At 40.5% G+C, this 27,840-nt stretch overlaps 1 protein-coding gene across 1 annotated transcript in view; it reads right to left on the bottom strand.

Annotated features, from left to right (window-relative positions):
* ghrhrb (growth hormone releasing hormone receptor b) overlaps positions 1-20,448 on the bottom strand; it is a 36,455-nt gene extending 16,007 nt beyond the window's left edge. Inside the window, exons 1-3 of the mRNA XM_018670895.2 lie at positions 20,003-20,448; positions 12,607-12,715; positions 2,500-2,607 (exon numbers count right to left, since the gene is read on the bottom strand). Coding sequence (XP_018526411.1) covers positions 2,500-2,607; positions 12,607-12,715; positions 20,003-20,095 — 310 coding nt within the window. The 5' untranslated portion in view covers positions 20,096-20,448. The remainder of the gene's footprint in view (positions 1-2,499; positions 2,608-12,606; positions 12,716-20,002) is intronic.
* Between the last annotated feature and the right edge of the window lie 7,392 nt (positions 20,449-27,840).

Here is a 27,840-nt window from a genome sequence, read left to right as displayed (position 1 = left end):
GAAACTAATCTCAGGTGAAGACTGTAAATGATGAATTTAAATGATCATTCGCTGCGATGTTCTCTCACTGTGGCCTGAAGTCAGAATGACGGAGCTCACTCTCTCCGAGCTCTACGACAGCCATGACACACTCAAGGTCACCAGGTTTTCTCTGTGAATCTGTGTTTATGAGAGGGAGGATAAAAAGTCTGCAGTGAAATAACAGGTTTCGGCTTCACGATGTGAAAATGCCCGTCCGGGCTCCTCAGCACGGCTGAGCACAGTGTGGGGGTTTGAGTTGTGGGTGGACTTAGCGGTATCCAGCTGCATTAGCTTCAGTATAACGCGGTGTTTGCAGAGCCTGCAGGCCTGCAGCCGCAGCGCTGAATGGTTGGATGTGAATGGAGGTTGAAGGCCGAGGCTCCGGGGAGGGCGCTAGTGCTCATACCGCCATGTCTAACAAGCAGCGCCAATTCCTTCCTCATGCTCTTGGCTCTCACAGTGAACTCTTTGATTTTCCAATTCATTATTTTCTCTGCATGCGGCCTCCCATTGGTTAGTCTGAATCTACAGCTACAGCGCTTGACTTATCCCGGTGTCTGTGGAGGAGGAAATCCAGTGGGGTCCAGGAACCCACTAACACTGAGTTATGAGGTCATCAGCAGCAACCTCCGCCTCCCGATCCCTCCACACTAAATATTCGGTTTAACCCTCTGTGAGAAGCTGCTCCGTGTTTTCTTCTTCTTCTCTGCTTTGTGCCTCGTCTTTCTATTGGAAATCAGTCAAGTGCATCATTTCTACACCGAGCATCCCACATACTGTACATGCTCTCCGCTGTTGAAAATAATTCACCAACACTATCGCACACACTGGAAGAGTCTGGACTTTATCCATCCAGAGTGTTTCAGCACAGGGACTCCATCATGGTGTTTCACAGAAAAGGTAAAAAGCACAGCCTGTAGAGCCTGAGTGATGCTGGATTTCTGAGCTCAGTAAGGATATTGATATTTGAGAGTTTTAAAAAATCTGATAACGTCATATTGGGCTGTTTGTTCAAAGCTTTTCTCTCTCTTTTATTGGTTTACAAATGAAAAATAAACTTTTTTAAATGACCTCAAACATATCAGCACGTACAACACCCACTGTCACGAACATTAAGACATTAGGAGAGTGTTTAACCTGTTACCTGCTCTGAGTACACGTAGTTAACCCTGTTAATCCACTGCCAAGCTTCTGAGATTATTAGAAGTCCAATCATGTTTCATAATAGTTCCCATCACTCCTCCATGGTTCCATACTGTTCTTATCAATCAACAGAGAAATCTTTAAGTTGAATATTTAGCCTCTGGCATCTGGCGATCAGGCTAATTATAATTTTGTGCTTGAGTTGATGAATAAAGTTTTTCCTCCACCTCTTCCTCCACTTCTCTACATCTCCACTGTGTCTGTTTATGACAACCGGCAGGTTTCTCTGTCATTCTTCATCTCCACAAATCTCTTTCTTTTTCTTCAGATGTATCTGTATCTGTCTTTCGAACATTTGATGCTACACGAGAGAGAGCGAGTGTATCTTGTTTTCATCCAGGCAGCTGGATGAGACAGGGGTCTGGAGAAGGTGGGGGTCCTGTAAACAGACAGGAGAGTGCTGCTCTCTGCAGCCAAGTTCAGACACGGGAGATGAGTCCACGTGACCCATGAACAGAAACGTCTTGTCTCCATAAACCACTCAGTGAAAGCATAACACTGGTCCTGAGAGATATCTAAATATAACCTGGGGACTTTGCTGAGCTGTAAACTGAAAGATGGATCCACTGAGCACCGGTTTATTATGCTGGAAAAGTTCAATCTGCCTGGTTTTTGGCTTTTGAAAAATGAGAAATCACACTTTCATATCGAGTTTCAGAAGCCTTATTCTACAGGCGAAAGTCATCACGGAGTATTTACTGACAACATCAGTGGAGGAAATACAGCGGAGGCACAAGCAGGAGGATAAAACAAAAGATCAGCATGACTGTTGGCAGCGTTATTAATCATTTCTCCACACTGCCTCCAACTAGGAGCTTTTCTACTGCCACAAACAGAAAAACAAAGTGCAGATGTGGGCAACAAATATAAATTTCACTTTATCACAGTCAAATTTCCAAAACATAAAGAGTAAAGAGGTTTAAATTGCACATAATGTAAGATAATGCAGGATTTGTGTGTGTTTTGTGCATTGCTTGTATCTTGAGTTGGTTTATATGAATTTTATTAGTGACCTTAATGTATTTTAAAGACACATCCAGGACTCAGAAATATACGGCGTGAACTAATGCTGTGATATATGGCAGTGGTTCATGCTATACACTTGTCCCCATACAAATAAAGATTAAAATAAAAAACAAATGTGACACTCCACAGTTTGAATATGGTAAAGGTGTGCATCTTTAAATAAATAACTTAAGACAAACATCAGTTTCATTTGGTGTAAGGCCCTGAAATGTGGCTCACCTCTGTCACAGCTGAGCACAAGTGATTTACCTTGGTTATTAGCAAACAGCTGGGAGACATTGGCACACGAGACGCTGACCACCTGTCCCACCTCCGCACGGAGCCAGCACCGAATATCGTCCCAAGATGTCGGACACCCTGAGGCGAGAAGACAACATTTATCACTTGATTAGATATAGAAACAAATCATGACATATAAAATATAGATAAAGCATACACTGTGACCTATGACCTATATGCTCGTTTAGGTTGGAGGGGTTGTGGGTATGTTTATGTTCATCTGATTGTTGTGGGGTGGCGGGGGGTTTCCTCCAAGTTCTCCAGCTTCCTCCCACAGTCCTAAGCCATGCAGGTTGACCTGACAGTCAAGTGGTTAGAGTGCGTACTCTATAGGAATGTAAATGCTCTGAGCAGTGACTCCCTGCAGACTGTGGGCCATTTTCTGCATGTCATTTCCATACATTTTCCCCCACACTTCCCGTCTGTCCTTACAAAACTGCCCAATAAAAACATCGCAATCCCCAGTTTTTTAAACTTTGAACGCCTCAGGATCTGCTACAGTTATCTACTGATTCCTTCACTTCATTGAAAATCATTTTGTCTGTATAGAAACTCAGTCCTCTGATGTAATTTTTCAAGGGGTTTCCCCAAGTCTGGGAGAGAGAAGGGGCGTTTGATTTGGTGATGTCCTCAGCCCTCCTCTCTGCCCACGCTTTGCCTCTGCCGTTCCCCTCACATGGCTGACAAGCTCTCTCCCTGCAGCCTCCGTCGCTCTGAACGAGGGAGGGAGGGAGGGAGAGGGGGGGAGAGCAGTAATGAGGAGTCTCTCGTCTCTCTCTCCACCACAACGCCTCGTACATCAAAGCTGCTCGGCCCTGTGTCAATTAAAACAGCAGCGCGAGGAGACACACCACCACTCATTCATAATAAAACACAGCTTTTGGCCACTGCTGGAGGTTCTCCTGCCAAAGCTGTGATGAGGCAAACGTCTCTTTGGATAAATGTGACATTCAACTCTCCTTTTTAATTATTTTTTTTATTTTTATTTGCTCGCATTACTGCTATTGTTTGTTCACTGAGCTGCAGATGACATTTTCATGTGCACGTTATTAGGCTGTTATTGTAACTGCCCTGATGGCTCTCCAGGTGATGAAAAGCCACTTTGTGTGTGTATACAGACTGTAGTGGTATAAAAGGGCAAAGTGCTTTTGTGTGAAAAGAGCAGCAGGAAGCATCGGTAACTTTCTCATTAGGTGCTAATTAAAGCAAAGCTTGTGACTCTGTGACAGGATGATACAGTGGATGAATAGACTGCTGCTTCTCAACAAGCGTTAATGGTTGCATCTTTGCACAAAGCCTCTCCAAATCTCCTCTCCAGGGTCTCAGTTATCCTGTTAGGATCAGTGGTCTGTGTGACGGGCTGTTGTGTAACGTTCTTCAACATCAGCATCATGATGCACATTTTTACAGAACTGGTTTAAAGGGATGTGGCAATGAAATCAGCCTCCAAATCAACTGAAAGTTTGATGTTTCTTTGCATTCCTCTGCTGATTTTGTGTCTTTATTTATACACCCTGCACAGTAATAAGAAACATTTTATACTACCCACACTCCTAACCTTGTATTGAACCTTATACAGTAGTGTCAGAAAGTATTCAAACCCCTTCACTTTTTGCACTCTTAGATTTAATTTTAAATGGATAAAATTACCATTTCTGACCTGAGTCTAAACTCAACAACCCATAATAGCAAAAACTGGAATCTTTCATTTATAAAAGTATTCAGACCCTTTGCTGTGGCTCCAAACTGTGACCAGGTGCTTCCTGTTTGTTTTAATTATCTTTGATGTGTCTAGAACCTGATTGGATCCCACCTGTGTTAAGCTGAACTGTGTATATAAGGTGCCACAATTCATGCTGTATGTCAGGACAAACACCAAGCTATGAAGCCTGAGGAACTCTCTGTAGACCTCAATGATAAAAGTGTGTTTTCACATTGATCTGAGCAAGAGTATAAAAATCATTTCTAAAGGTTTGAGTGTTCTCAGGAGAACAGAGGCCTCAATAAGTGTGAAATGAAAGTTTGAAGCCACCAGGACTCTTCCTGAAGTTTATTTAAACTTATACTTTGAATTGGTGCTGTGTTTGAAATGTGCCATATAAATAAAGCTGCCTTATGTTACTGTGTATGTTGGAGGGGGCAGGGCCATTAAATCCTAAAGAATGTACTTCTATAGAGCTAATTTTCAGTAAATACAATTTGCCCAGATATCTTTTTTAATCAATATGATGAGAAAACATGGTACAATGTATCTGCAAAGTCATAAAATACTGAATCTATCTGTAAACTGTACATTAACAATGTGTTCAATTTAGTTTCTAGTATGACTAATGTTTTTTAAGGGTCTGTTTAAGCAACTCCGAACATTTGGTTAAAGATAGAGACAAACTGTAGTCATGGTTTACCACTAAACTCAAACCAAAACCACAGTGTTTTCCTAACTCTGACCAAAGTGTCACCTGATGAAAATGTCTCCATTGTTGAAGTCCTGCAGCTTTGAATGCCAATCATCCTGTCTATGACTTTGTGCAGTGCATAAATGTCCACTTTCATAACTACATTAAAAGGCTCCCAGTAAACTTTTTATTTACCCTCAAAATGTTATTGGACAAAAGACAAGATGAAGGAGACAGAGATGGATGCACTAGCCCTGTATTTCAATAGGACACATATACATACTCTGTCTCCGATAAATTATATTCATGGACAACTAATTTGTAAAAACATAATGCTGCCCAGACTGCAGCCATGTCTCTATTTGTCTATTTGGAAGTGTTCTGAAGATGGCTTGACTCTGGTGGTTGTGTTGTGATGAGTAAATGAAACAGTATCGCTAAGAGAAGCACATTGTCGGTTTAATGCCTGAGGTGCAGCTGCCATCTAATTTGACTTATTAGATTATCGTTCTTGTCGAGGTCTGAGGCAAGTAGACAAAGTCAAACCTGAGTGGTCTGTCTTCAGACTTGTCCTGTGTGCTTCAGTGCACGAGGAGTCGCCCGTCTGACATTTACGTGACCCAGAGTAAACGACCGTTGTCATTTCTGAGGGGCAGGTGTAACGTGGGGAGGTGCTGTAGATTGATTAACATCAGTCTAAACTTTTGTCCTGTGTTTCCTCTTCATCTCTTCTCTGGCTACAACTCCACCTCTCACACTTCACTATCCACTGTTTTCATGGTTCAGTAAAGCATTTGTCTTCTGTTTGTCACGTATACTGCTGCTGCTGTAATAGTGTTACAGGTATTACAGGAGAAGAGGCTCCACTGGGATGTATAGCCTTCTACAATATCCGCCCTTTAATAAACAATGTTATGTGATAAGGGAGAAGCAGAGGTGGACAGAGACGACGAGGACCAAGAGGTGTCAGACGGGAGAGCGGTCAAAGAGCTGGATCAGAAATTCAGGACAGCATTTGTTTCTGTAATTCATCAGTACAAACTATACAAAGTTTGTTTAATGGTCTGTTTATACTGAGCAGACGTCTCTACTCCCTGGATCTCTCATCTAATCTCCCTCCTGCTCTGCAAAGCCAAACTCTACAATCTCCCACCTGACACTGATAATCCAAGCAAAGCTGAACGTTAAAGTCTTGATCCAATGAAGTGAAACAGCTGCAGACAGTGTCCACTGCTTCTGGTGAATATTTAATGAGCTAAATTGTCTGCTACTCGCTGCTGCAGTCAAGACACAGAGTGGAGTCAGGATGACAGTATTTTCCTCTGAAATGTGAAGTAGTACGTGTGCACACCAGTGGTTTCAGACTCAAATTACGTGGTCTCTCCTGGGGGCTGCGCTCGAACACTTGCCACATTTTGCATCATCTTTCAGAGACTGTCCTTTAGTAAATGGCTGAAATTATGTTTGATGCTTGGACAGGTCTCTCTGGACAACTTGAGAGCAGCAACTTTTTCCTTGCAAATGAGACAGAGGAGCAGTCATATGAAATTCCACCACAGAATAACCACCTGTGTTAAAACTGTCTGCCCTCCATGTCAACCTTTATCTGGCACTATTCAATAAATAATAATATTAATCTTAAAAAGTTAAAAAAGCCTTTTACAATTTCCAAGATGTCCTCAGATATCTTGTTTTATCAGACATTCAAAACCCCCAAAATATTCAATTTACAATCATATAAAATCATTTTTAATCCATTATTATTAAGAACATTGAGGGTAGATTTATTGTTAAGTTTATACACCAGTAATTTATGTAGTAAGATTTATAGTAACCTTTCACCTCTGGTATTTAGTCTGCTTCATTAGTTATGAAAATGACAATTGTGATGGCAGAGATACAGAGAGGGCAGGACAGCCCCAGTGTGAAATGATCAGAGGAAATGTCAGTGGTGGAGTGTGAAAGCAAAGTGGAAACAGGCACTGACACACATGCACATAAATTCATGAGTGTGGCTGTTGCTGTGGGTTTAATTACAAGCATCCTTTGAAAATGGACTCTCTCACTCTCCTGTGTTGCATCCTCATTTCCTCTCTGTCACTGACTTCCCATGATTCTCCTCTGATGGTGTTTCCTTTGGGACTGGAGGTATGAAGGTAATTAAACCAAAGTAGACGAGACATCTGCCCCCTCCTTCCCCCCCTCCCTCTCTTCAGACTGGACAATTGATCACTTGGAGAAAGCAACTTGCTGGTGCTGTATTCCCATCAACAGCTAAACATAACCACAATCACAACTGTAAGTTCTATGTTTATCCATTAGAAGCCTTTTACCTATTGTGCAGTCTTTTGTAACATTGCTAATATGGAGCCTCATAATTTCCCAATCACTATTTCATGAGCCGTATCGCCCTTTTCCTCCTCTCTTCATCCCACCCATCTGTTCATCCTTCATTTAGCCACATCTGATGGGCATGATCAGTTAGTCTGAAAGGATGTGCAGGTGAATCGTTTTCCTCAACACATTTGCTTGACCTCATATTAAGCAGCTTTGTCTTTTCATGCACTGAAGTAAACAGGCAAAATGAGCTCAGCTAGTAAAATTAGAAACAGTCATGTGATGAAATGGTCCCTCGTGAAATTATCTAAATGGAAAAATGGAAATTAAATAGGATTTTCATGCTGTTATGCAGCAGCTTGGTAGCATTGCCCTGTGGATCAATATAAAGATTATACATTTTGTCGCAAGAACACAAATTCAGTAATTCAAATGAATACACTGTGGTAGTTTGTGAGCACAAATGAGACTTTGTCGTACAGTTTGAGCAGATGCAGCTATTAGCAGTTAGCTACAAATGCTAGGCACCCTCGACTGGTCAAAGATAACACATATAGCTTGAGTTTTTTTTTTTATAGTTCTTCTTCTAACTTTATTACTTAACATTTTTTAAAATGCAGCCTCTCATTTGTTTACTACCTAATGTACTTTTGTCCTTGTACGAGCGTAGCGACTGCCAAACACAGGTCAAAGCAATGACATTAATCACAGCTTCATTCACTTCTGGTGTGCTGCTGCGGGCACATGGTATTGTACATGCTGCTTCACTGGCACAAACAGAACAGAACAGAGTGATAATTAATGTTATCTACACCTGTGCTTTTCCTGCAAAGACAAGTCAAATTATTTGGTGTAAAATGTGTCTATTTTTGTCCAATAACAGTGACGCTTTATGAGGTTTTCTAATGTTGAATTAAACTTAAAAAGTCCTGAGACAAATGTAGAAGAGTAACGTGCAAAATTTAGTGCTGAAATGCAACCTCCCACCTTCCCACCTCCACTTTCCTTCTGATCTGTATTTTCCACAACACTTTGGTCAAAGACATAAGGACCTGACCCACATGGCCCTAACACTTCTCCTCAGGACAGCTGTGGCTAAATATTCATGAGTGTTAAGCTCTTTTTTTTTTTTTTTTTGGTCCAGTTTATGATTCCAACCCTTGTTTTCTTGACAGTTTTTTTCAGCCCGCTCTGGCTGAGCTGTGAAGTGTGAAGTGTTTGTTTTTTTGCCTGCTTTTGTTTTTAATGTTTCATTGTCTTTTGTTTTTGTGTAATTTTGCCTCACCTTTCATTTTCTAATCATATCTTAAAATAATCCACCTGCCATATCTAACTTGTTTGAATTTCCATTTTGTAACTCTGTATTTTAGTTTTGCTGTGCATTAGTTTTACTCTTTATTGTTCTTATGTCTTTGTAGGTGGGATATCATCCATGTTTTAGGTGCATTTTCAATTTGCACATTAAAAAATTACAAGAGAGAACTAGTCAAAGAAGTTGTTAAGTAAAAATAGTTACAATTTTTTACACTTGGCTGAGGTTGGTGTGTTGATAACACAAAAGTGCATTGGAAACAGACTTACCAAATAAACCATATATGAACCCTGTGACTTAGATGTCCACTGAAGACACAAACAACAGTGGAAGATGAAAATATCGCATGTGTGTGAAGCTGTAAGGAGCCTGTGAGCTTCGTCACACACATGAAACATGTTTGAATGTTTTCTATATGATTTTTCACTGAGGTTTGATCACAGATGCTCTTTTACTTACATCATCTTGCTGCGAGCTTCTTCTCAGCTGAACTCCTAATATTCACAGAAGAGTAGTGGATGGAAACGTGTAATAATTCACATTTTCTTTTGCTGGTTTTCTTGAAATTCTGTCAAAATGTCTCTGCAGATCTATGCATAGAAGGGTATTATGGGTAACTAAGGAGATGAGGCACATACCTTTCAAATCTAAAAAGAGATTTTCACCCATGTATGTTCACTACAGAGCTGAAGCACTTTGCGCTTCAGTAACCTGCATGAAGATGGTGTGCAGTGCTGAAGTCACGCTTGCATTAGCAGATTAGCATCAGCTGCTTTGTTCATGCGTCACTATCAGTGGCTCTCTCTTGGGTTCCTCGGCTATCAGCTGATAAGTAATGTCCAGTCATATTCATGCAGGTGTGCAGTGTGATGATTACTTTGTGAGCACAAAAAACTACAGCTTCCATAAAAACAAAACAAACAAAAAACAAAAAACGTATGGCAGCGTGGGTATGTCAGTGTGATGTGGTTTCATCCAGCACTTTCTTTTAAAATAATTTTTTCAGCTTCATGGATGTGATGTCTGTTGTCTAAAGACCATTCGGTTCTCAGTGTCCTGCTGTTTTCACAGACATATCTGAACTAACCATGACCCTTTAACTTGCTCGTGGACTCGGCCCGTCTGTCGAGGACTGGCTGAGGCCACTGGGGAGACCATACAGGACTCTTCAGCATTTCCCTTTGGACATTTCAGTTTTGTAAAAGCCTCCTGGAGAAGTGAAGCGGCGCCTCAGTCTACTGCAGTCAGCGTTCAGTCCAGGCTTGAGGCGACTCATACCAGCCCCTTCGAATGCTAATTGTCACGTCTTTGCTTTGCGTTGATCACAGGAAAGGGTGACAAATGATGCAATTAATTCTGAGCGAAACCAGCTGTGGCGAGCACAGGCGGTCCCACCGGCGAGCCGACGACTACCTCACCGAGTGTGTAGCTTTCATAACAACCTTTTCAGAGCTGAGAAACAGAGTGAGGAGAGCAAACCCTGTCACATAACTCAGAACACTTCAGAACAAAGAGAATTCATACTTTGGGTGTAATCGACAAGCTTTCAGACAGCGTCTCAGATGGAAAATGAAGCTTCTGAAGGACAAGCTGTTCCTGTGGCTGAGGTTTTTTTTCTTCTTTTTTTTTTTGTTTCTGAGCCACTGAAGGGAGGATAATGGATGAATCTCCTCTGATCCAGCTGGCTCACCTTCTACCTGAACTACAGAGATGAAACAGGACCTGGCCAGGCTGACCAATCAGTCCCTTTTATCCAGACATCTCCTCACCTGATTAGTTCCCTTGATTGTTTTGGCTGCTCTGCCAAGTGAAGAATGGTAATTTGATAAGAGGAAGCAAATGTGCTCGCTACGCTTTTGATTAAAGAGCTCAATCATCAGATACAGGAAGCCATCCGGCAGCTTTGCATTTAGCTGTGGTTAAAGCTATAGTTATAATAATGATGCATGGATTATTTAATGTAATGTAAGCTGTTTACAAAACTGATCCCTGCCTGCAAGCACATACCAGGACACCTACACTGTTTATGTACCAACCTCTGTTACAGGAGAGTTGCTACTTGATTAAATGGAAAAGTTAACAGTGTAAAAAATTACCCAAGCTAAAGCAAATGCTTTATTTATAATTGGTTCCAATTTTTAAAAAAGTGCATTAATTAACATGAGAGGTATGTTCACTGTGGAGATGCACAAAGACTTCCTCCTAAATTAATTTTGTGTCACTGTCATGACAATTAATTACTGCATAAATTGACAGTAAATATTAAAAGCTAATTTTGAAAACACTGAAAACACTTAAGTCCACCCCTCTTCTCCAGTATAATATTTGTTATTCTCAAAACATGTTAAGATGCAAATGGAGAGAAACACAAATGTGCTGCTTGTTGAGTAGTCTGGAAATGATTATTTAAATCAGAAAAAGGAGACTACAGAGTGCAGTGCACACGGTTCCAGATTAAATCACATTATACCTTTAATTCGCACATGTATTTACAGTATATAGTCTTGCTTTTAACATTTGGAAATTATTTCCAGTGTTTCAGCAGCTTCGTTCTATTCTACTTACATCATTATATTCTTTATATTGTTGAATTTCACTTTTTGCTGCTGCTGTAATCAAAGTTTGCTGCAAATCATTTAATTTCAATTCATGATGCTGCTTGTAATTAACACCTCGAACATGCTGGAGCTGGATAGTAAAAGTTAACAAAGCTGATTATTAACCAGTTTTGTGATACTGAATATTCAGGATTTAGGTAGAGAGACAGTAAAAGCTGAACAGTCAGGAAAAGAAAAGAAATATTTTGGTCCTCTTAGATTATTTTTCTATGGCAATCTAGATTTTGTTGTATTTTTAAATCAGATTTTCAGAGTTGTTTTTCTTATATTGGATGATATCGAAGTGGTATGATTCTCCGAGGACTGAGACTGCCAGTGGCTGTAACCCAGAGGTTGGTGGTGGTTCTCCTTTAATGAGGAACCTCCATACAGTAATCAATTCCCTGGATGTGGGAGCTCACTGACTTTTTCAACTCCTGACATTTGCTGTTGAAGCTCCAATGCCTTTCACTCCTCTTAACACCCTCTGAAGTAGGTGAGGAGGAGGAGGATGGGAAAAAGTGATTCTTCAGCCTATAATGAACTTAAGTGAAATATATGAATCTACTGTGTATGGTCGATAGGGGCTGCATTTATTTAAAAAATATATGAAAAAGATTTTACTAGTATCTCCAGACTGCAGTCAAACTAGATCTGTGCAGCCCTGTTACATCTGAATTTGTGCAGAGCTGTAAAATCCATAATTTGCTGCACTCTGCCTTCAAACTCAAACCTTAGAATATGTCAAACTTCTCGGATGTCTGTAATTTAACAACCTGACATGGCTCTAACCCACCCAGGAGTGCTTCTAATGGCCCCTGAATTAAAGTGCTGCCAAAAAGATTTTAAGATTTTAACGTCTTAGCTGGAGCATTGTTCCAAGAGGAAAACATGGAGATGGATGAAAAAACACTTTGGCTGATGCTTTTGAATGAGAAAACTAAGGTTCTAAGAAAAATCATCTATCAGAAAAACAAACAGAATAACCCACAAAAAATGTTAGGAAAGAGGAGGCAGAGGGGACAACATGCAGAGGAGAGCAGATGAACATACTTTATACATTGATGTTTGCCACTTTTAGCGAGAGAGGAAGAATGTGTTTCAAGTGTGAATTAGTGGCTTTAGTGGCTCTTAACATATGATTTAATTTGAATAGCTCTCATGGTTAAAGCAGCTGGAGATTAAAGTCAAGCAAAAAATAAAAGAGAAAAAAGCAAGAATTCAATTGATCTCATTTTTAAATCATATTAATGTAGATGTAAATGTACACACTTGTTTAGTTTATTTGACTTCTCAGATTGAGAGGGTAAGTGCAGAGTTTTCTTATTCTTTCCAAACCACATGAACAAATAATAAAACCAACAATGTCCCCAGATGGGAGGTGAGTCCCCAAAATGTAGGTGTGTGCACACGTCTTTGTTCAGCACAGACTGACCTGTCCTGGTGGAGTGGTTGTTCTTCTCCTGTTTGAGGATCTGGTTACATTCTTCCTGAGCTCTCATGTGCTGAACCACCAGGGCACAGTCTGGGTGGATGGCCTCCGTCTGAGGAGCAGAGAGATCATCAGCACAGTTCAGTTACACATGAAAACACACAGCAACGCAGAACCTTTAGTTCCCAAAAGCTTCTATCTGAGTCAGCAAAGAAGCTGCAGGGACGAGAGTGATATTTGGTCTATGAGCCTTCACACTGTGGAAACAACTAAAGAAAAAACAGGGATCTGATATCTTTAGTCCAAGTTGTTGTTCTAAAAGATTCATTAGCAGTCAATTAATGGTTGTAATTGTATTTTACAAATGTTGAGAACTGATCAATGTCTAACAAGATCCTTAAAAGATGTGTTTGTACAAATGAAATGGGAATTTCCTCTTTGATGCTTTGGGTCCTAGATATAGAGACACAGCCAATATTTTATTCAACATTCCTTGTGGCCAGTAGATCAGGGTTCCTTCTGACTTTTTGCATTTATGGCCCCCAGAGGACTTAATAATCTCTGTAGAGAAAATAGACAAAGATATTTGTAAAAATCTTTTGGTTAATATATTATTTTTTAGTAGGATTTCAGTATTATTTAAGTAATGCCACATAAAACTTTTTAGATAGTTTGACATATTTTATTTACCTCTTTACTACAAACAGCTCCATCCTTTACTGGCTTATGTTTTATCAGTGTTTTATAGGATATCTTTCGGAGATTACTGACTATAAATACTATATTTTTTTTTACCAAAACATGGAGGTGTTCCTATTTTTACAGTTCTGAGTAGACCTAACCATAACACAGGGCTGAGGTACAACCTCCACCAATCACAGGGTAGAACCTCTACAAAGCCTGAAGGGTGGGCTGCTATTATCAAGCTTAATTACTTTGAACACAAGGTTATATTTGAAATCAACATTTCTCTTACCTCCTCTGGATTCTGTTTAGAGAGATTTCAGTGAAATCAAAATGAATGAAACCGTAAAAGTCATGATGTCTTTAGTGATTACTGAGTCAGTATCTCAGTAGCGATAACTGAGGCATTGATCTGCATTTTTCTCTGTCTGTCCCACATGAGGAACCCTGAGGATGCTCCTCCAGTGATGAACCTCTGCACGGTAATCAGCACCACTGACAGCTGAAACGTGGGAGTTCAGCGACTTCCTCTTAAAGTCCTGACATCTACTGACAAGACTCCTCAGCCTTTCGCGCCTTCTGAAGAGCGGGAGGACCTGTACAGGCCGATAATAATCTTAGAAGATGAATTAATCCACATATGAAGGTAAAATATAGATTCCAAAAGCATCTCCACAATGTAGTTAAATTGATTCCTTTGAGGGAGTCTAATTGATTTCTCTGGTGGATGTATTTGTTTGGAAATGTGAGAATCACATCACAGGTAGGCCACCTACCTGTTGGACAGATGGAGACGCTGCAGGTGAGTGTGATATTTGACCCCATGCTCTCACAGCATGGCAGTGTCCAGGATTAACACGAGAGGAGACGCTCTCTGTTATTGGACAGAAACACTGGCCTGTTGCAGCACATTTTACCCTACAGCTGGCAGGTTGTTGTCTATACATCAATGTATTTGTATCTATAATGAAACAGAATAAAGAAGCAGCTGTTTCTTTCTCTTCTTTCATCTCCTGTGATCTCTGTAGTGTTAAATACACCAGGTAAACACTGTCATTTGGGTTAAATATGCAAAAAGTCAATGTGTTTATTGATTCAACATTTAAACCAGAATATGATCTTTAAACCTAAGTCCTGTGCTTTATACACCAACCTGTCTTTTTCTCTAACACACCTGCCCTGCAATCACCCCAGCCCCTCCCACCTGTCCAGTCCCCCACACACATCTGCTCACCTGTTCCCCATTTTCTCATTTGCTCCCCAGAATAAATACAGGTCCACTTCCACTTGCACCTTTCCAGATTCAGTCCATGCTGCCTTCCCAGGCGTAGCTTTCCAACCTCTCCTGTATTTATTTATTTTTTTTTGGACTTTGTCTTTTGCCTGCTTTTCCTCCTGGTGTTCTTACCGTCTGACTTCACCACTTGCCAAACTCTCCCCTGCTCCTGCCTCTGCTGCATTTTAATAACGATGAACCGTTTGAACTTTTTAGAACTTGAGCATTTGCATCCTGAGCTGTAACACCTAGACCACCTCAAACAAAAAACTGAAAGTATGTGAGTGAACTTTTAGTTTTGTCTTGTTTCCAAAGCTGCTAATGATCCTGTAAGCCCTTTAAAAGGTTACGACTCTGGTCACAATCAAGTACCTTATCCAGTCCAGGCCTTCTGATAAATAAGCCCATCACTTCCTTATATAACACAGACTAGAATAATGTTAAGAGTAACATGGAAGATAACAAAGACACTTGTCAGTTTTCCCAACAGCTCTCTTTCTATTTTAAGGATTTTCTGATAAGTTCACAGTGAAGCCCAAACACATAACTAGATATGAGGAGAATTTACTGTGAAAAAGCTAAATATTTCCACTATGTATTTAAACAGGGCCCATAAACTCCGTCATCATTAATAGTTTATATCCACAGCAGCAACAGATGAGCCTGCGTAGCTGAAAACCTCAATCTGGCAGCTTGATCTGGCAACGCAGCCTCACCGTGACACAACACAGTGCAGTCATATCTGCCCCTGCAGGTTTATGGAACAAACCTCCTTTATACAAGCAAGATAGCAGCAAGACATGCAGTCTTTGGAGGCCACACAACCTGTCATTTTACAGTTTAAGGATGTGCAGAGAATCTGGTGTAACTCACAATGACGGTGCAGAGGCTGGTAAATTCCCTGTCTCCTAGAAATTATGTTTCTATACAAGTAGACTGCAACAGAAAATATGTTTTATAAGAAGCATAATCACACCAGAGAACAGGGTTCACATCCACAGGCCCAGTAATCTGTGGTTAGGTTCAGGCAACAAAAACTCTTAGGGGAAGATGATGGTCTGGTTTAACACAGAAACATTTTTTTTTATTAGGTTTAACCAAAACCAGGATATTTCCAAAGCCTTAACCAAGTGCCATGAGTTCCTGATTATAAGCATAAAAAAGCTTAAAGGTATAACATGCAGGATTTTTTGTTTGCTGTTTGCGAGACCAAAGCAGTGAATCTGAGAAATGAAACATTATATTCTGATTGTTTCACAGCGGCTACGATCTAAAGTACCGATAAACACGCCCACACTGCCACAGTGCTGGATTTTGAATGAATGCAGCCCAAATTCAGCCCCGCCTCCAGTCAAACAGACACAGACCTACAGCTTTTTATACATCCGTGACAGCCTTACCACCCTGAACACTGTTATTAGCTGAGGGCTACACACCTACTGCACAAAGTGTCCCGATCACAGCAAAATAAGCAGAGAATAAGAAAATGCAGGCACAGCACAGGTCACAAATGATGATTATATACATAGGTTCTTAGGAGAATCCTGCATATTTCACCTTTAAATAATGCTGTAGTCACTACAATATGTATTGTACTGCAAAATTCTGCACTTCAGTATCAACGTATTTGCTTCTTGCCAAATAAGTAAATTAACATTTCCCTCTCATGTTGATAGAAAATGTGTTAATAGAAAACCCATATTTGCTGTTGTAGTTGAGTTGTAACTTCATAGCTACAGAGTAATGAAATCAGATTGAGTAAATATGTGTGTGTGTCCGGAGCTGGAGTGCCACTTGAGCACGCACTTTAATTATTGCAGCCATCGATTCTAAATGGAAACAGTTTACGTGGCAGTAGTGCCATTTAAATCCAATCATAGTCTTAAGCGGGTCATTATTGCTGGTTGCTTCCAGCCAACCTTTACCACGCTGCCATCATTTACATTTAAGACTTCATAGTGATACAAAAGGACAGGAAATCAGCAGGTCTCTGATGTCATTACTGTGTGTGTGTGTTATTGGCTCTGTAATGTTTCAATCAACATTCTAGCTCCAGGTGGTTATTTCTTAGCATTTCCACACTGATGAAACACAGGTATATTGAATCTTTCAGACCTACCCTCCAGGATCTCCAATAATCACTGACGGTACAATAAATGCTGGTAAATGTGACGTGATGACCTTTATGCCCTTTCAGCATATGGGGAATACGTTAGCCAGGCTCTGCTCCCTTTAGATTTCCGCTTTCACAAGAAGATAGAAATCTTGGCGTGAGAAATGTGTCAAATATGCAAATAGGGGCAGAACTGTCTCGTCGAAGAACTGACACACCTTAAAAGAGGAGGAGGAGGAGGGCAACATGAAATGCCAAATATCCGAAGTGAGTTTGGGGTAAAAACAGTTTGTTTTATTGCAGCGTGTGTGAGCAGGTAAAGAATAACACCTGTGTGACACAGTAATCCACTGCTTTTCACTGACGTGTTCAGCTCGTGTACGAACAAATCTCCATCAACAAACATGTCAAAGTATACTGAATCTCCGTTGTTAACTGAATCAGTAGCTTTCAGCAGGGGAGCTCCAGTTACTGGTGACTGAGAGCGCTGTTGTCGGCTCAGCTGTGATTCACAGTGTGTTACATCCTCATTAAAAGAATATTAAAAGGCTGCAAAAGCCACACAGACGATCATAATGTGATAACTGTCTAATAGGCTGCTGTTGTATTGAACTAATGCCACTGAGCTGAAGACAGTCAGAATCAGAGCTGAACGTCTGTATAAACAGTGATGAACAGTGATGTGTTCACTTAGCTTAGGGAACAAACTCCAGTCAGTGATTACGAATCTTTGACCTGAACTGAACGAAGTGATTTGTGATTTCCCCTTTGTGTAAGAGTCAAGTCGAGGTCATCTGTCAGCTCAAACGTGGATCGTTCCTTTCTCTCCCAGACACACAAACCTTTCCTGTTTTTGTTTGCAGAAACTGGATTACTGTCACTCTCATTATTCGACCCAGAAATCAACTGACCACCTGCAGTCTAAACAAGATAAAGCGACGAGCCTGGTGCGCTCACAGGATTCAGAAAAATTGGATTCCTCCATTTCTGTGCTCTGGTTACCTGTGGCCTTTAGAACTGATTTTAAGGTTTCACAGCTTGTTCTTGAGGCAGAGTCCTGACTTGCCTCGGGCTGGAGACAGAGGGCAGTGGGTCACTTTGACGTCAGGAATCAAAACCTACATGAAGGTCTTCTCCTGGAAATCAGGAGAGGAGCCTGGGAGCTTTAAATCAGCTGTCAGTTTTCTACCAGTGTAATTATATACATTTAGTGCTGTACTTAAGGAGCTACAGTGTAAACTCCCATACATTTTTTTTTTGACTGTTACTTTCCAGATTAAGATTTTACATGTGATAAGTTTATAAACGATGATGCTTTTAAACTATTAAACTGTATGTTAAGTAATAAAAGTGGTAAAATAATATGCAGAATGCTTTTAAACACATTTTCTGCACAAAGCACTTTGACTTCTGATACTTTTAGCATGTTACTTATGTACTTTTACTTAAAGCTGCCCTGCTGATGGACTGTCATGGGATTGTAAGCTACTTCCTGGGATATTTGACATGTCACATCTGCATATTTGCACATTGTATTTTCACGCTGTACAGTCCTGTGTGTCATTTACATGTTTTGGTTGGAGGTTAGTCGGAGGAGAAATGACTTGGCATGAAATAAAATTGGTGTTTTATTCACATGTCATTTGGTGATATCAGGTGAAACTCACTGTGTGCATCCTTGAGCTCAACAAACAAACATGTTAAATCTGTTTCCTTCCTCATAAAACATTTACAAGTTACAAAACTTTGAAACTTGCATTGTTGACCGGCTAGCTGTCCTCCTCTCTCCTGACTATGATGGTGCATTGCGGCGTGGCATGTGCGCTCAAATTAGGGACCTACTGATGAAAAAAACAACTCCATTAGGTCTGGAAGAGGTCGATAGGGAACCTTTAAAGCCACACTACTCAATATATATATATATATATATATATATATATATATATATAGCAGGTCAATAAGTGGCATCACGCATCAATCTTGGTCTCACCAGTAAAAAGGTCTATAATGAAAAGGCAGAGAGGATAAAATGAGCATTATCACCCCTGATACCAATCAACAGTGCAGCGGAGTCTCTGGAGGAAACAGCTCATAAAGGAGGGGCAACAAAGGATTATTCACAATCTTCAGGATCAGGAAGGGCACGCCACAGACCCAAATCCTCCATCATGACCTGATGGTGGAGGTGGAGGTGGTGAGCGCACAGCTGGTGGAGGAGAAATGCCCCCACAATGGTTTGAAATTCAAATACGGATAAAATGGAATAAAACAGGATTATTCTTCTCTCTGAACACTCTGCATTATCTGAATTTCAAACTGGTGTATGTGCATGTGTGTGAGGGGAGAAAAGAGAAAATATTAATGCTTTCTCTTTGCTGTTGTCTGTCTGGAGCCAAAGGCAACAGAGTCAAGTGAGTGTCCAGTATTAATGGAGTCACAGGAGACACCACTGTTTTCTTTTTCTCTCTTTTTTTAAAATTGATTTAATATTTATTCGAGGTATGTGTTTGTTCTCATCACCGGCTGCTCCTGTTGATGGTTGAAAGTTTCCTTCGATTTTTCTCATTAAGACACCAAAACCAAGCAGAAAGCGAACATCAGGAATATTAAACCACACGACTGTCACTCTGAACAGCTGATAATTAGGTCAAAAATGGAGCAAGCGATTCCCACTCAAGTCAAATGAGTCATCCCTCAGGTGACTGTGACCATAATTCAATCCAGACCAACGTCAGAGAGCAGGTCGATACCTGCGCAGAACAGCTGCTCATTTCTAATTTATGTTTTTATTTATGTCAGAGCCCAAACATTTGAATCTTTATCACTGAGCTGTGACTGTGACACTCAGGTCAATGTATTTATTCATCACAAGTTGTACAAGAGAAGCCAAACGCAATAAAAAAATATATTAAAAAAAAAAATATAACAAACAAAATAGTTTAAAAACTGCTCATGGTTTTAAATCGAAACCTTTTTAGTCTCTTTAGAGGTGGAGAGACAAAAATATACAAGTGAACAGCTCCAAGTACAATGAAAAAGAAATAAATACACAAATGAGCAAACAAGCAAACTAAACTCAGTAAGATTCAGCTGTTTATTATCAGTAATTTAAAATGAATTTGCTCATCTCCTCTTCAAAACTATTATGTAATGATGCTGGACATCTTCATCTCCTGTCACCTGTGCAGGCTGATCTGTTCTGTGCAGGACTCAGCAAAAAGCTGTTTTTCAAAAATAAATAAATAAATAAATAAAAGCAGTCATCTGTCATCACAAACCTCATCAGTCCTGAGGATCAGTGACCTGAGTGTCTGTGGTGGACTCACCGTTTCCCAGAGCGCCAGCTGCAGGAACAGAAGCAGCGTGGTCATCCACCTCATCCACGAGCTCCCGGAGACGAACAGACTGTGCACTAACATCTTTAAGCTTTGTTCACTTTGAAAAGTACAAATCTCCCCAAAGATAATATCACTTTTCGATGATAACTAATGTTTTCCTCAACCGGCAACGATCCATGAACTGAGCCTCTTGTTGGCAGTTTGCCGATGTGAACGTTGTCGGGTGTCTCTCCGGTGTCCGGTGTGCACGAGGAAGGTCCGCATTACGCGCGGAGGAGGAGAGCCGGGACTCGACTGAGCCAAACGAGGTGCGCTCCCCCCTCTGAAGAGGCAGAGACGGAGCGGAGCGCACAGACGCAGCAGCGGCGCAGAACTGAGAGAGAGAGAGAGAGGAGGGAATAAACCTTCAGGACACAACCTCCAGGAATCACTGTGTACTCACAGAGGGAGTTCACAGTGTCTGATGGGATGTGTATGGATTATATCAAGTGCAGGTAGAAGAAAACCATCATCAGCAGAATCATCAGAGCCTGAGACATAAAAGCCACTGGTGTGAGATGTGGTTAAAACATCTGGTAAATTGAGCTTGGGGGTTTTGTTTGTTGTTTATTTGTTTGTTTGCTTAAAAATGAGCATTCACAGTTAATGACTAAACCGGTTGTTTCCAGATTGCTCTGGTTGGAAAATATCTGCCACAAAAAATTTCATGACAGTTATAAAACCTGTCCCCATCACTTCATAACATTAAGAATAATTATCATAAGCAGTTTTAGAACTAAACAGCCTCCACAGATGTTTTGGGGTGATTATAGCACCAACAAAGACAAAACACAATTATCATTTCACAGATGAAAAGTTGAATTCATCGGCAATAAAACACAACACTGATTGATTTCAATACACTTCATGGTTTTGCTGCTGCAGCCTTTCTTGGTCTGGTATGACCAGTGGCTTATGTTGGCAAACATCCTGCAGTCTCACTTTAATTATTACAGGTGAAGTCAGTGCGCAGTAACCAGTGTGATGAATATATACACACACACTTTCCTCTTTGTTATGTTGGCCAAATGTAGCTTTTTTTCACTTGTGCTGTTGTACACTTGGTACGTCCTTGTAGTTCTGTTTCATTACTCAGGACTCTTCATATAAACAGTTGGAGTAAACATACACAGTGAAGGCTGACAGCAGCCCACAGAGCTGTGTGTGTGTGTGCGTGTGTGTGTGTTGAAAGCACCTTGCAGAGGTCGATTGATGACAGACAGTGCCTTTGGCTTTTCCACCAGACCACCAACTCTGGACTTCCTGCAGACAGCAGCACCTGTGAACAGAGAAGGAGGGTGGGTGGTGGTGGGGGTTAACCTGTTAATGCACATTAGTTTGTTCCCTGATAATAATGCAAAGCAATATTGTGAGCCTGACGGAGGCTTTAAATAATTCTGTTGATCCTCTATATATATGTGTCTTTGTATATGAGACAGACCATGTGCATTTATTTATCACAGTGACAATCAGCGACACTGACTCTGACTCTACACTAGAAAAATGGGAGCTGGCAATTTTTATTTCAGGGTTTAGACATAAGTTGCTCATCACTGTCCTTGAGAAGAACCCTCATCTTTCCAAAAGTGATTGTTGTTTTAAATGAACTAAACAAACAAACCAGCACTGACTGTTGGTAGAGCAAAGGACACAGATCACGGTTTGTCTCAGGAACAAACTGTCCTCCTCTCTGTTATTTTCACATCTGATGTCCCAGTTCATCTCCAGTTAAATCACAACAGATTATTTTTCTATTATGACAAACCACCGGAGATTTGCCTGTGCGTAAGAGCCGACTTATTCAAGCTGTACAGAAGGTAACACCTCTCAGAATGTAATCTGAAGGAGAAAATGTCATCAAATGTACAATTCACTCTCTGTGAAGCACAGACGAACTGTACTCTCTGTAGTGTTGTTAGCCTGTATATCAGAAATGTCTTGGCTATGAATAAAAATATAAATAAAAATAGTTATGTTACACTTTGCTTTTAAAGGGCTCATCGTGTGCATGAAAGAAAAGAGAGAAATATAACTGATGAGGCTCAAACTGAATTTCACATCAGTCACTTTAATCTAATGTTTCCACATTTAAAACAGTGAGAAATGTTAGTGTAGCGAAATTTAATAGACAAAACACACGTTAGATAAGCTTCAGTTTAGAAACCGAGCATGAGACGTCAAGTCATTATATTTTAGGAAATCAGTCAATAAAAACACAAGTCAAACATCTTCACAGGTCAAACAGTATCAGGATGTGTAGAGTTGAGAAGTAAGAATGACTGAGTTGTACAGTGAAGAATCTTTAACCTCTGACCTGGACCCCTGCTGCTGTACCAGAACTACGGCTGACCTCTCCTCTGTTTGTCCTGAGCTGCTCCTTTGTGGATTGGTGCCGGCCTTCAAACAGCATTCCTCTGTACAGTGTGTGTGTGTCATTACTGCCGGACGCCTGCTGTTTGCAGCTGCATGTCTCCGGACGGCTCACAGAGTCACCGTAAGGCTCTGAGCCCCGGACGGAAATTGATAGAACAGACTCATCCAGATGTGTCACGTACCGACTCGTCACCTCAGCACTTCATCACTGCTCCAATCTGAGGAAAAACAAGACAAAGCCCAATGTTGCTTTGTGTCTCTTCCAATCATTACATATAAATTTAGCTTAGCAGCTCTGTCCCTCACTGAAAACCAAAGAATTTACCTCAGCAGCATTTTCTCCGCATGGCCAAATTAGAGTTTTGTGCATTTTCTACAAATAAAGCTCGGGACAAACCTGAAGACACAGCTGAAATCTATAAATCCTGGACAAAAGATCCAGACAAAGAAATATTGTTTCCACCAGCTTGCACATTTATTAGTCTTTGACAGTCAGGACGGAGTATAAACCTGAGTATCTACACTGGACAACGCACGGAAAAAATTCTGCAAGAACACCAACTGTCAAATGTTTGTGTACTGAAACAAACATGGACGCCAACCATCAGCTTGCATTGTTTATGTGCAATGACATTTGTGCTGAAAAGGCCAAAAAATAAAGGGACAGAAGCTCAGAGTTTGGTTGCGATCCTGGATGGAGAGGAGACTGTGGAGTTTAAAACTTCAGGTAAAGCTGGTTATGTACTGGTATGTTGCACAAGTGAGGGCACCCCCTGAAGCGATGGACGGTGTTGTTCACCTTGGCAGCACAGTTGTGTTTAGCATATTGTGAGCATTGAAGACTTCAGTCTAGCATGACACAGCTTTTTGTGTGAGCTTTTTTTTTTTTGTACATCATCACCAAATTCATCACATCATCCTCTGGGGACCACGAATGCAACGTACAAACTGCAAACGTTTGTTTTATTTTTCTGCTAATGAAAACTTGTGACGTGGAGGGGCTGTTTTCATTTCAGTCAGAGGTCTCGTGTTTTGCAGCCTGTTGCTCAGCAGAGACAAGAGGCCACTAATGTCACTGTGTAACCAGCTGTGGCCAGATGATGAACTCAGGCAGAGTCAATACTAAATTACAGCTTTCGGACAAAACAAGACACCGACACATGATTGAGCCTTGAGTGCTTCAGAGACTAAGTGAAGATACAGTGAAGAAGCTCTGATGGGTATTTTTCTTTTTTTGTCTTTCACAATAAAAGCCCCTGCTTGTTATTCAGCAGGAGTTTGCACAGCATGACTTTTGCCCACATATGCAACATTTACATGTCCATGTGTCTTCTGTTTACGCAGTGAAGGTGTGTTGTCTCCTTCCTCCTGACGTCTGGATGATGGCTGGCTGCAGAAAGAGAGATCGCTGCCGCTGATGACGCCTTTGACGGACGTTTCATTGACACACAGGACGTGATAACCTTCAGCCCCCCCCTCCCAGGAATTCATGAGGAGACATTTTATGAAGATGATTTGAATGATAATACACTGAAAGTCATGCTTATGTAACGTTTAGTATTTTATATTGCTGTTGGGCCAGACTGACTTTTAAATTACCTCCTCTAATGATTTTACTGGAAGGCACTTCTCTAATCTTTGCCATTTTCTCATTTCATCCTTGTTGCATCGTCTTTTATTTACTAGTTTGTTTTTATCTTTCTGGATGATTTATTGTTTTATTCCACTAATGTATCTCCATCAGTTTAAAGTGTTTTTTCACTGCTTTGAAACAGTTTACGACTTGAGTTTTGAAAAGCAATAAAGAAACAACTAATATTTAGACTGCAAATGAGTTAATTTGGACAAAACTAACCACACAACCACAGCTCTGACATTTACTGACATTTTCTTTGTGTTTGTCAATTACTTTTTCACATTTAAAAGGTGAGGGTTTTGTTTTTTTTCTCCCTGGGATTTTGTCCTAAAATAAACTAAAAGAAGAGCTTGGGCTGAGTAAAGGAGATGAGGCCAGTGTAAAATGTGAGTCCACTCACTCACTGTCGTGGGGTTTTGATGTTTAGTTGGTACGTGAGGAGTTTTTCACAAATGATCTCACAGGGCTGTCTGAAGGTTGAATTTAATTGTATTGCAGAGTGAGTGTCCAGCTAGGAAGAGCTTTTACATTTTCAGTCAAAAAAAAAGAGAACAGCTGTATACAGTCAGTGGAATAGGACATTAAATTCTTTTGGTTTTATATCATCATGACACTGGTGCTTTGAGTTAGATACTAACACATACCAACATCATTATCATTCAGTGACAAAGCTAACATGCATTTAGTGCGTTAGCATGCTAACATTTGCTAATTAGCACCAAACACAACGCAGAGCTGAGGCTGATGTGTATGTGCATCCCCTCGTCAGGCTACATCGATTGTAGTAAATCAGGATAATTACTCATGCTCCATCTGCTAGAATTCACTCACTCTCTCTGTTAGGAAGAGGTTTCTGTGCAGGATTGCTGCAATCTGAATAAAAAACATACTCCTTCCTAGAGTCATAACTCAAACAGGCATGGTACACCCTTTCCAAGAATTTCATTGTTTCCTGTCAACTGCAGACAAATGTCCATAAATACACTTCAATTCATAGAGAGGAAGGTGCTCCTTATAACTGAAGAGCTCAGTCATTAGTTTAAGTTTTCCTCTGCACTAAGGTTATTCAGTGATAGCTGACTGTGTCAGATTTTAAAAATCCCCACACTAGATGAAATGTTACAGGATTAGAATTCATCCTAAGGCGAAGCTGAATGAATCAGAACCAAATTTCATGACGATCCATCCAGTAATTGTTGAGATGTTTCACTCCAGACCTGAGTGTGTGTTTCCTCCCTTAGAGGAAACACACACCCCTGTCCACTTTTCCTGCCTTTGCAATGAAGGGCAGAAGTTTATCCTGAAAATTAAAGGTCGTACTAAATCCTTCCCATTTTAGAGAGAACACACAGCTCGAATATGATCAGAATCATTTTGCTCAGATGCACTGAAATGTGTATTTTTTTTATACTGTGTATTAATGAGTCCAACCACAGTATCGCCAGTATCTGTCTTCAAAGCCCTAACCCTAACCACAGCGGAGCTGCTCTCACAACAACGGCATCATTAAAAAAGAAACATGATCAGCATTATCTTTACAAGGACTGACAACAACAGCAGCAGCAGGTCTCTCCCCACTGACTGAGAGGAACCCTTCAGAATGAAAAGTCTCTTTTCTCTTCTCTCATTAGTCCTGACCGAGGTCAGAAGTCATGACAAACACAGAAAACTGGCGAGCAGGTAAACAGATTCAAATGACAGATGTTTGCAGCCTCCATTAACCTCTGTGTGTAAGAGTCATCATAAGGCTCATTGTTCTCAGGTTTACCACAAAAACAGACATGGAGAAATTGGTTTTAAAACATATTTCTGTCTTAGTGACAAGTTGTAGCAGTTTTTATAAGTTAGATAAGGTCCTCCTGTGATGAGAACAGCTCTGAAAATCTCCCAGCCTTTGAAAGAGAAGAGAAACGTGATGAAAAAACACAAATGAACAGCTTATAATGCACCAGAGTACCTAAGCTAATAAACAAGACAGCCATGCTCTGTCTTTCTTCTTGTGACCATGTGAGGTTTGCATTTGCTGATTAGCTGAGGCTGATGATGGTGTTGTTGTGCATGTATTTGGATAAATTAAAATTTTGACCTGATGGTGGTGCCACAAATGAGTGAAACATTTTACTGGATAAGTAAAGAATTTGATGGAGCTACAGGAAATATCAGGGAGTCGCCAGAGTTATTAGGATGCCATGAATATCTGTACAAATGTAATGGGAATCCATCCAGTAGTGATTGAGATCAGTCTGTGTCAAAGTGGTGGACTAACATGGCTGAGAAAGAACACAGCATTGCACCATTTTGTCAAATCAGTAACTAAACAAATATGAGCATCATTCTTTCATCTACTCCCCAAATGAATGTAAATGTATTCATTGTAACTGTTCTGTGATCAGTTTACTACTAAACAAACTAACCATTAAACCAGCTGTCTGAGGCTAATCTGCTGCAAACAGAACATTTAAACTAAAGCTAAAGTGTTAAATCAGGTTCAGACTCCACAAGAACAACCTGATTCAGTGAACCTGTTGTGAGCTTAGCAGCTGTCAGCCTCTACTGCTGCCTATGATAGTGATTTGTGTGAGGTAACATATCTGAGACTGTCAGAGTGTTTGTTGCTGTTCCTGCTGGTTAAGGAGCAGGAAATCTTCTATATGCAGGATTCAAGGTCAGGGGTGAGCTAGTAACTCCTGTGAAAGCTGCTCTATACTTTTGTGAATCAGGTTTCCCGCTGCACTAATGTATCTGCAGTAATTTTGTTCTGACATTTTTTTCCTCTGATTTATCATCACAGTTACCGAATGTGCTCTGTTCAATCAAAAACTACTTTCATAGTTTTACAATTATCTCCAGTAAAAACTACACTGTGACTCCTGTCTTCAATCTTTTTTGGGAGTGCATTTAGCTCGCTGTGTAGCTCTGCACCTACACTCAGACTGAGGGCATGAAAGTGATTTATTTGTTGTTTCAAGTTATGGTGCTTCCATCATTCAGACTTTCATCTTCATCAGAGTGCTCTGTCCTCGGAAATACGACACTTTACTGAAAGTACAAAATGGTCCAGATGGTTCAGCACTGCCCTGAACTGTTTTTTTTTCTTGACATGAATTTCATGACAATTTTTTTTGTTTTGTTTTACCAATTTATTTTCATTCCAACACTGATAAATTAATAATAATTAATTAATAATACACTGGATCTGAGCCCACAGCTGAATTACCACACACATGTCAGTAAAACAAATCTTCTCTTAAACAAGACTCCTGCTGCTGTGAAGCCCTTTGTCACTCCTGTGTTACAGTACAGTAATCCTCCAGCTCCTCTTTGTTCTGACTTGTAAGCAGGGTTTAATGAGGATATCAGGTTGGAGACAGATAGCTGGCTCCTAATTATGGCTTCATCCAAAGCCAGACTCTTGTGCCTTTTAGAGAGGCCTCATTGATCTCTCATGTTTACACATTTTTTCTCTAAAGAATTGAGCCCTCTTTATGGTAACGGTTGCTATAGAGTTTCAGAGGTCTCAGTTTAATCAGATCAACGAGCCGAACCTTGTGCATTTCCCTTTCGGATGATGTCTCCTAATTGAACATTCAAAGCCTTGCATTTATCATCATTATCTCTGAAGCACGTAAACACTCTTCCACATTCTTTCCATTAGGGTGGCTGCCATTCATTAAGATGATCTGTTTTTTAAGGTGCTTCACATTCAAATGCACACCGTCACAATATGTTGATGTGCATGAGAGTTTGTGTTTGTGTGTGTGTGTGTGTGTGTGTGTGT

The sequence above is a fragment of the Lates calcarifer genome, linkage group LG17, assembly GCF_001640805.2.
Source record: "Lates calcarifer isolate ASB-BC8 linkage group LG17, TLL_Latcal_v3, whole genome shotgun sequence".
In the NCBI taxonomy this organism is placed as follows: domain Eukaryota; kingdom Metazoa; phylum Chordata; class Actinopteri; family Centropomidae; genus Lates; species Lates calcarifer.
Note: the sequence above shows the minus strand (reverse complement) of the source record. Positions and strands in the feature narration are given on the sequence as shown.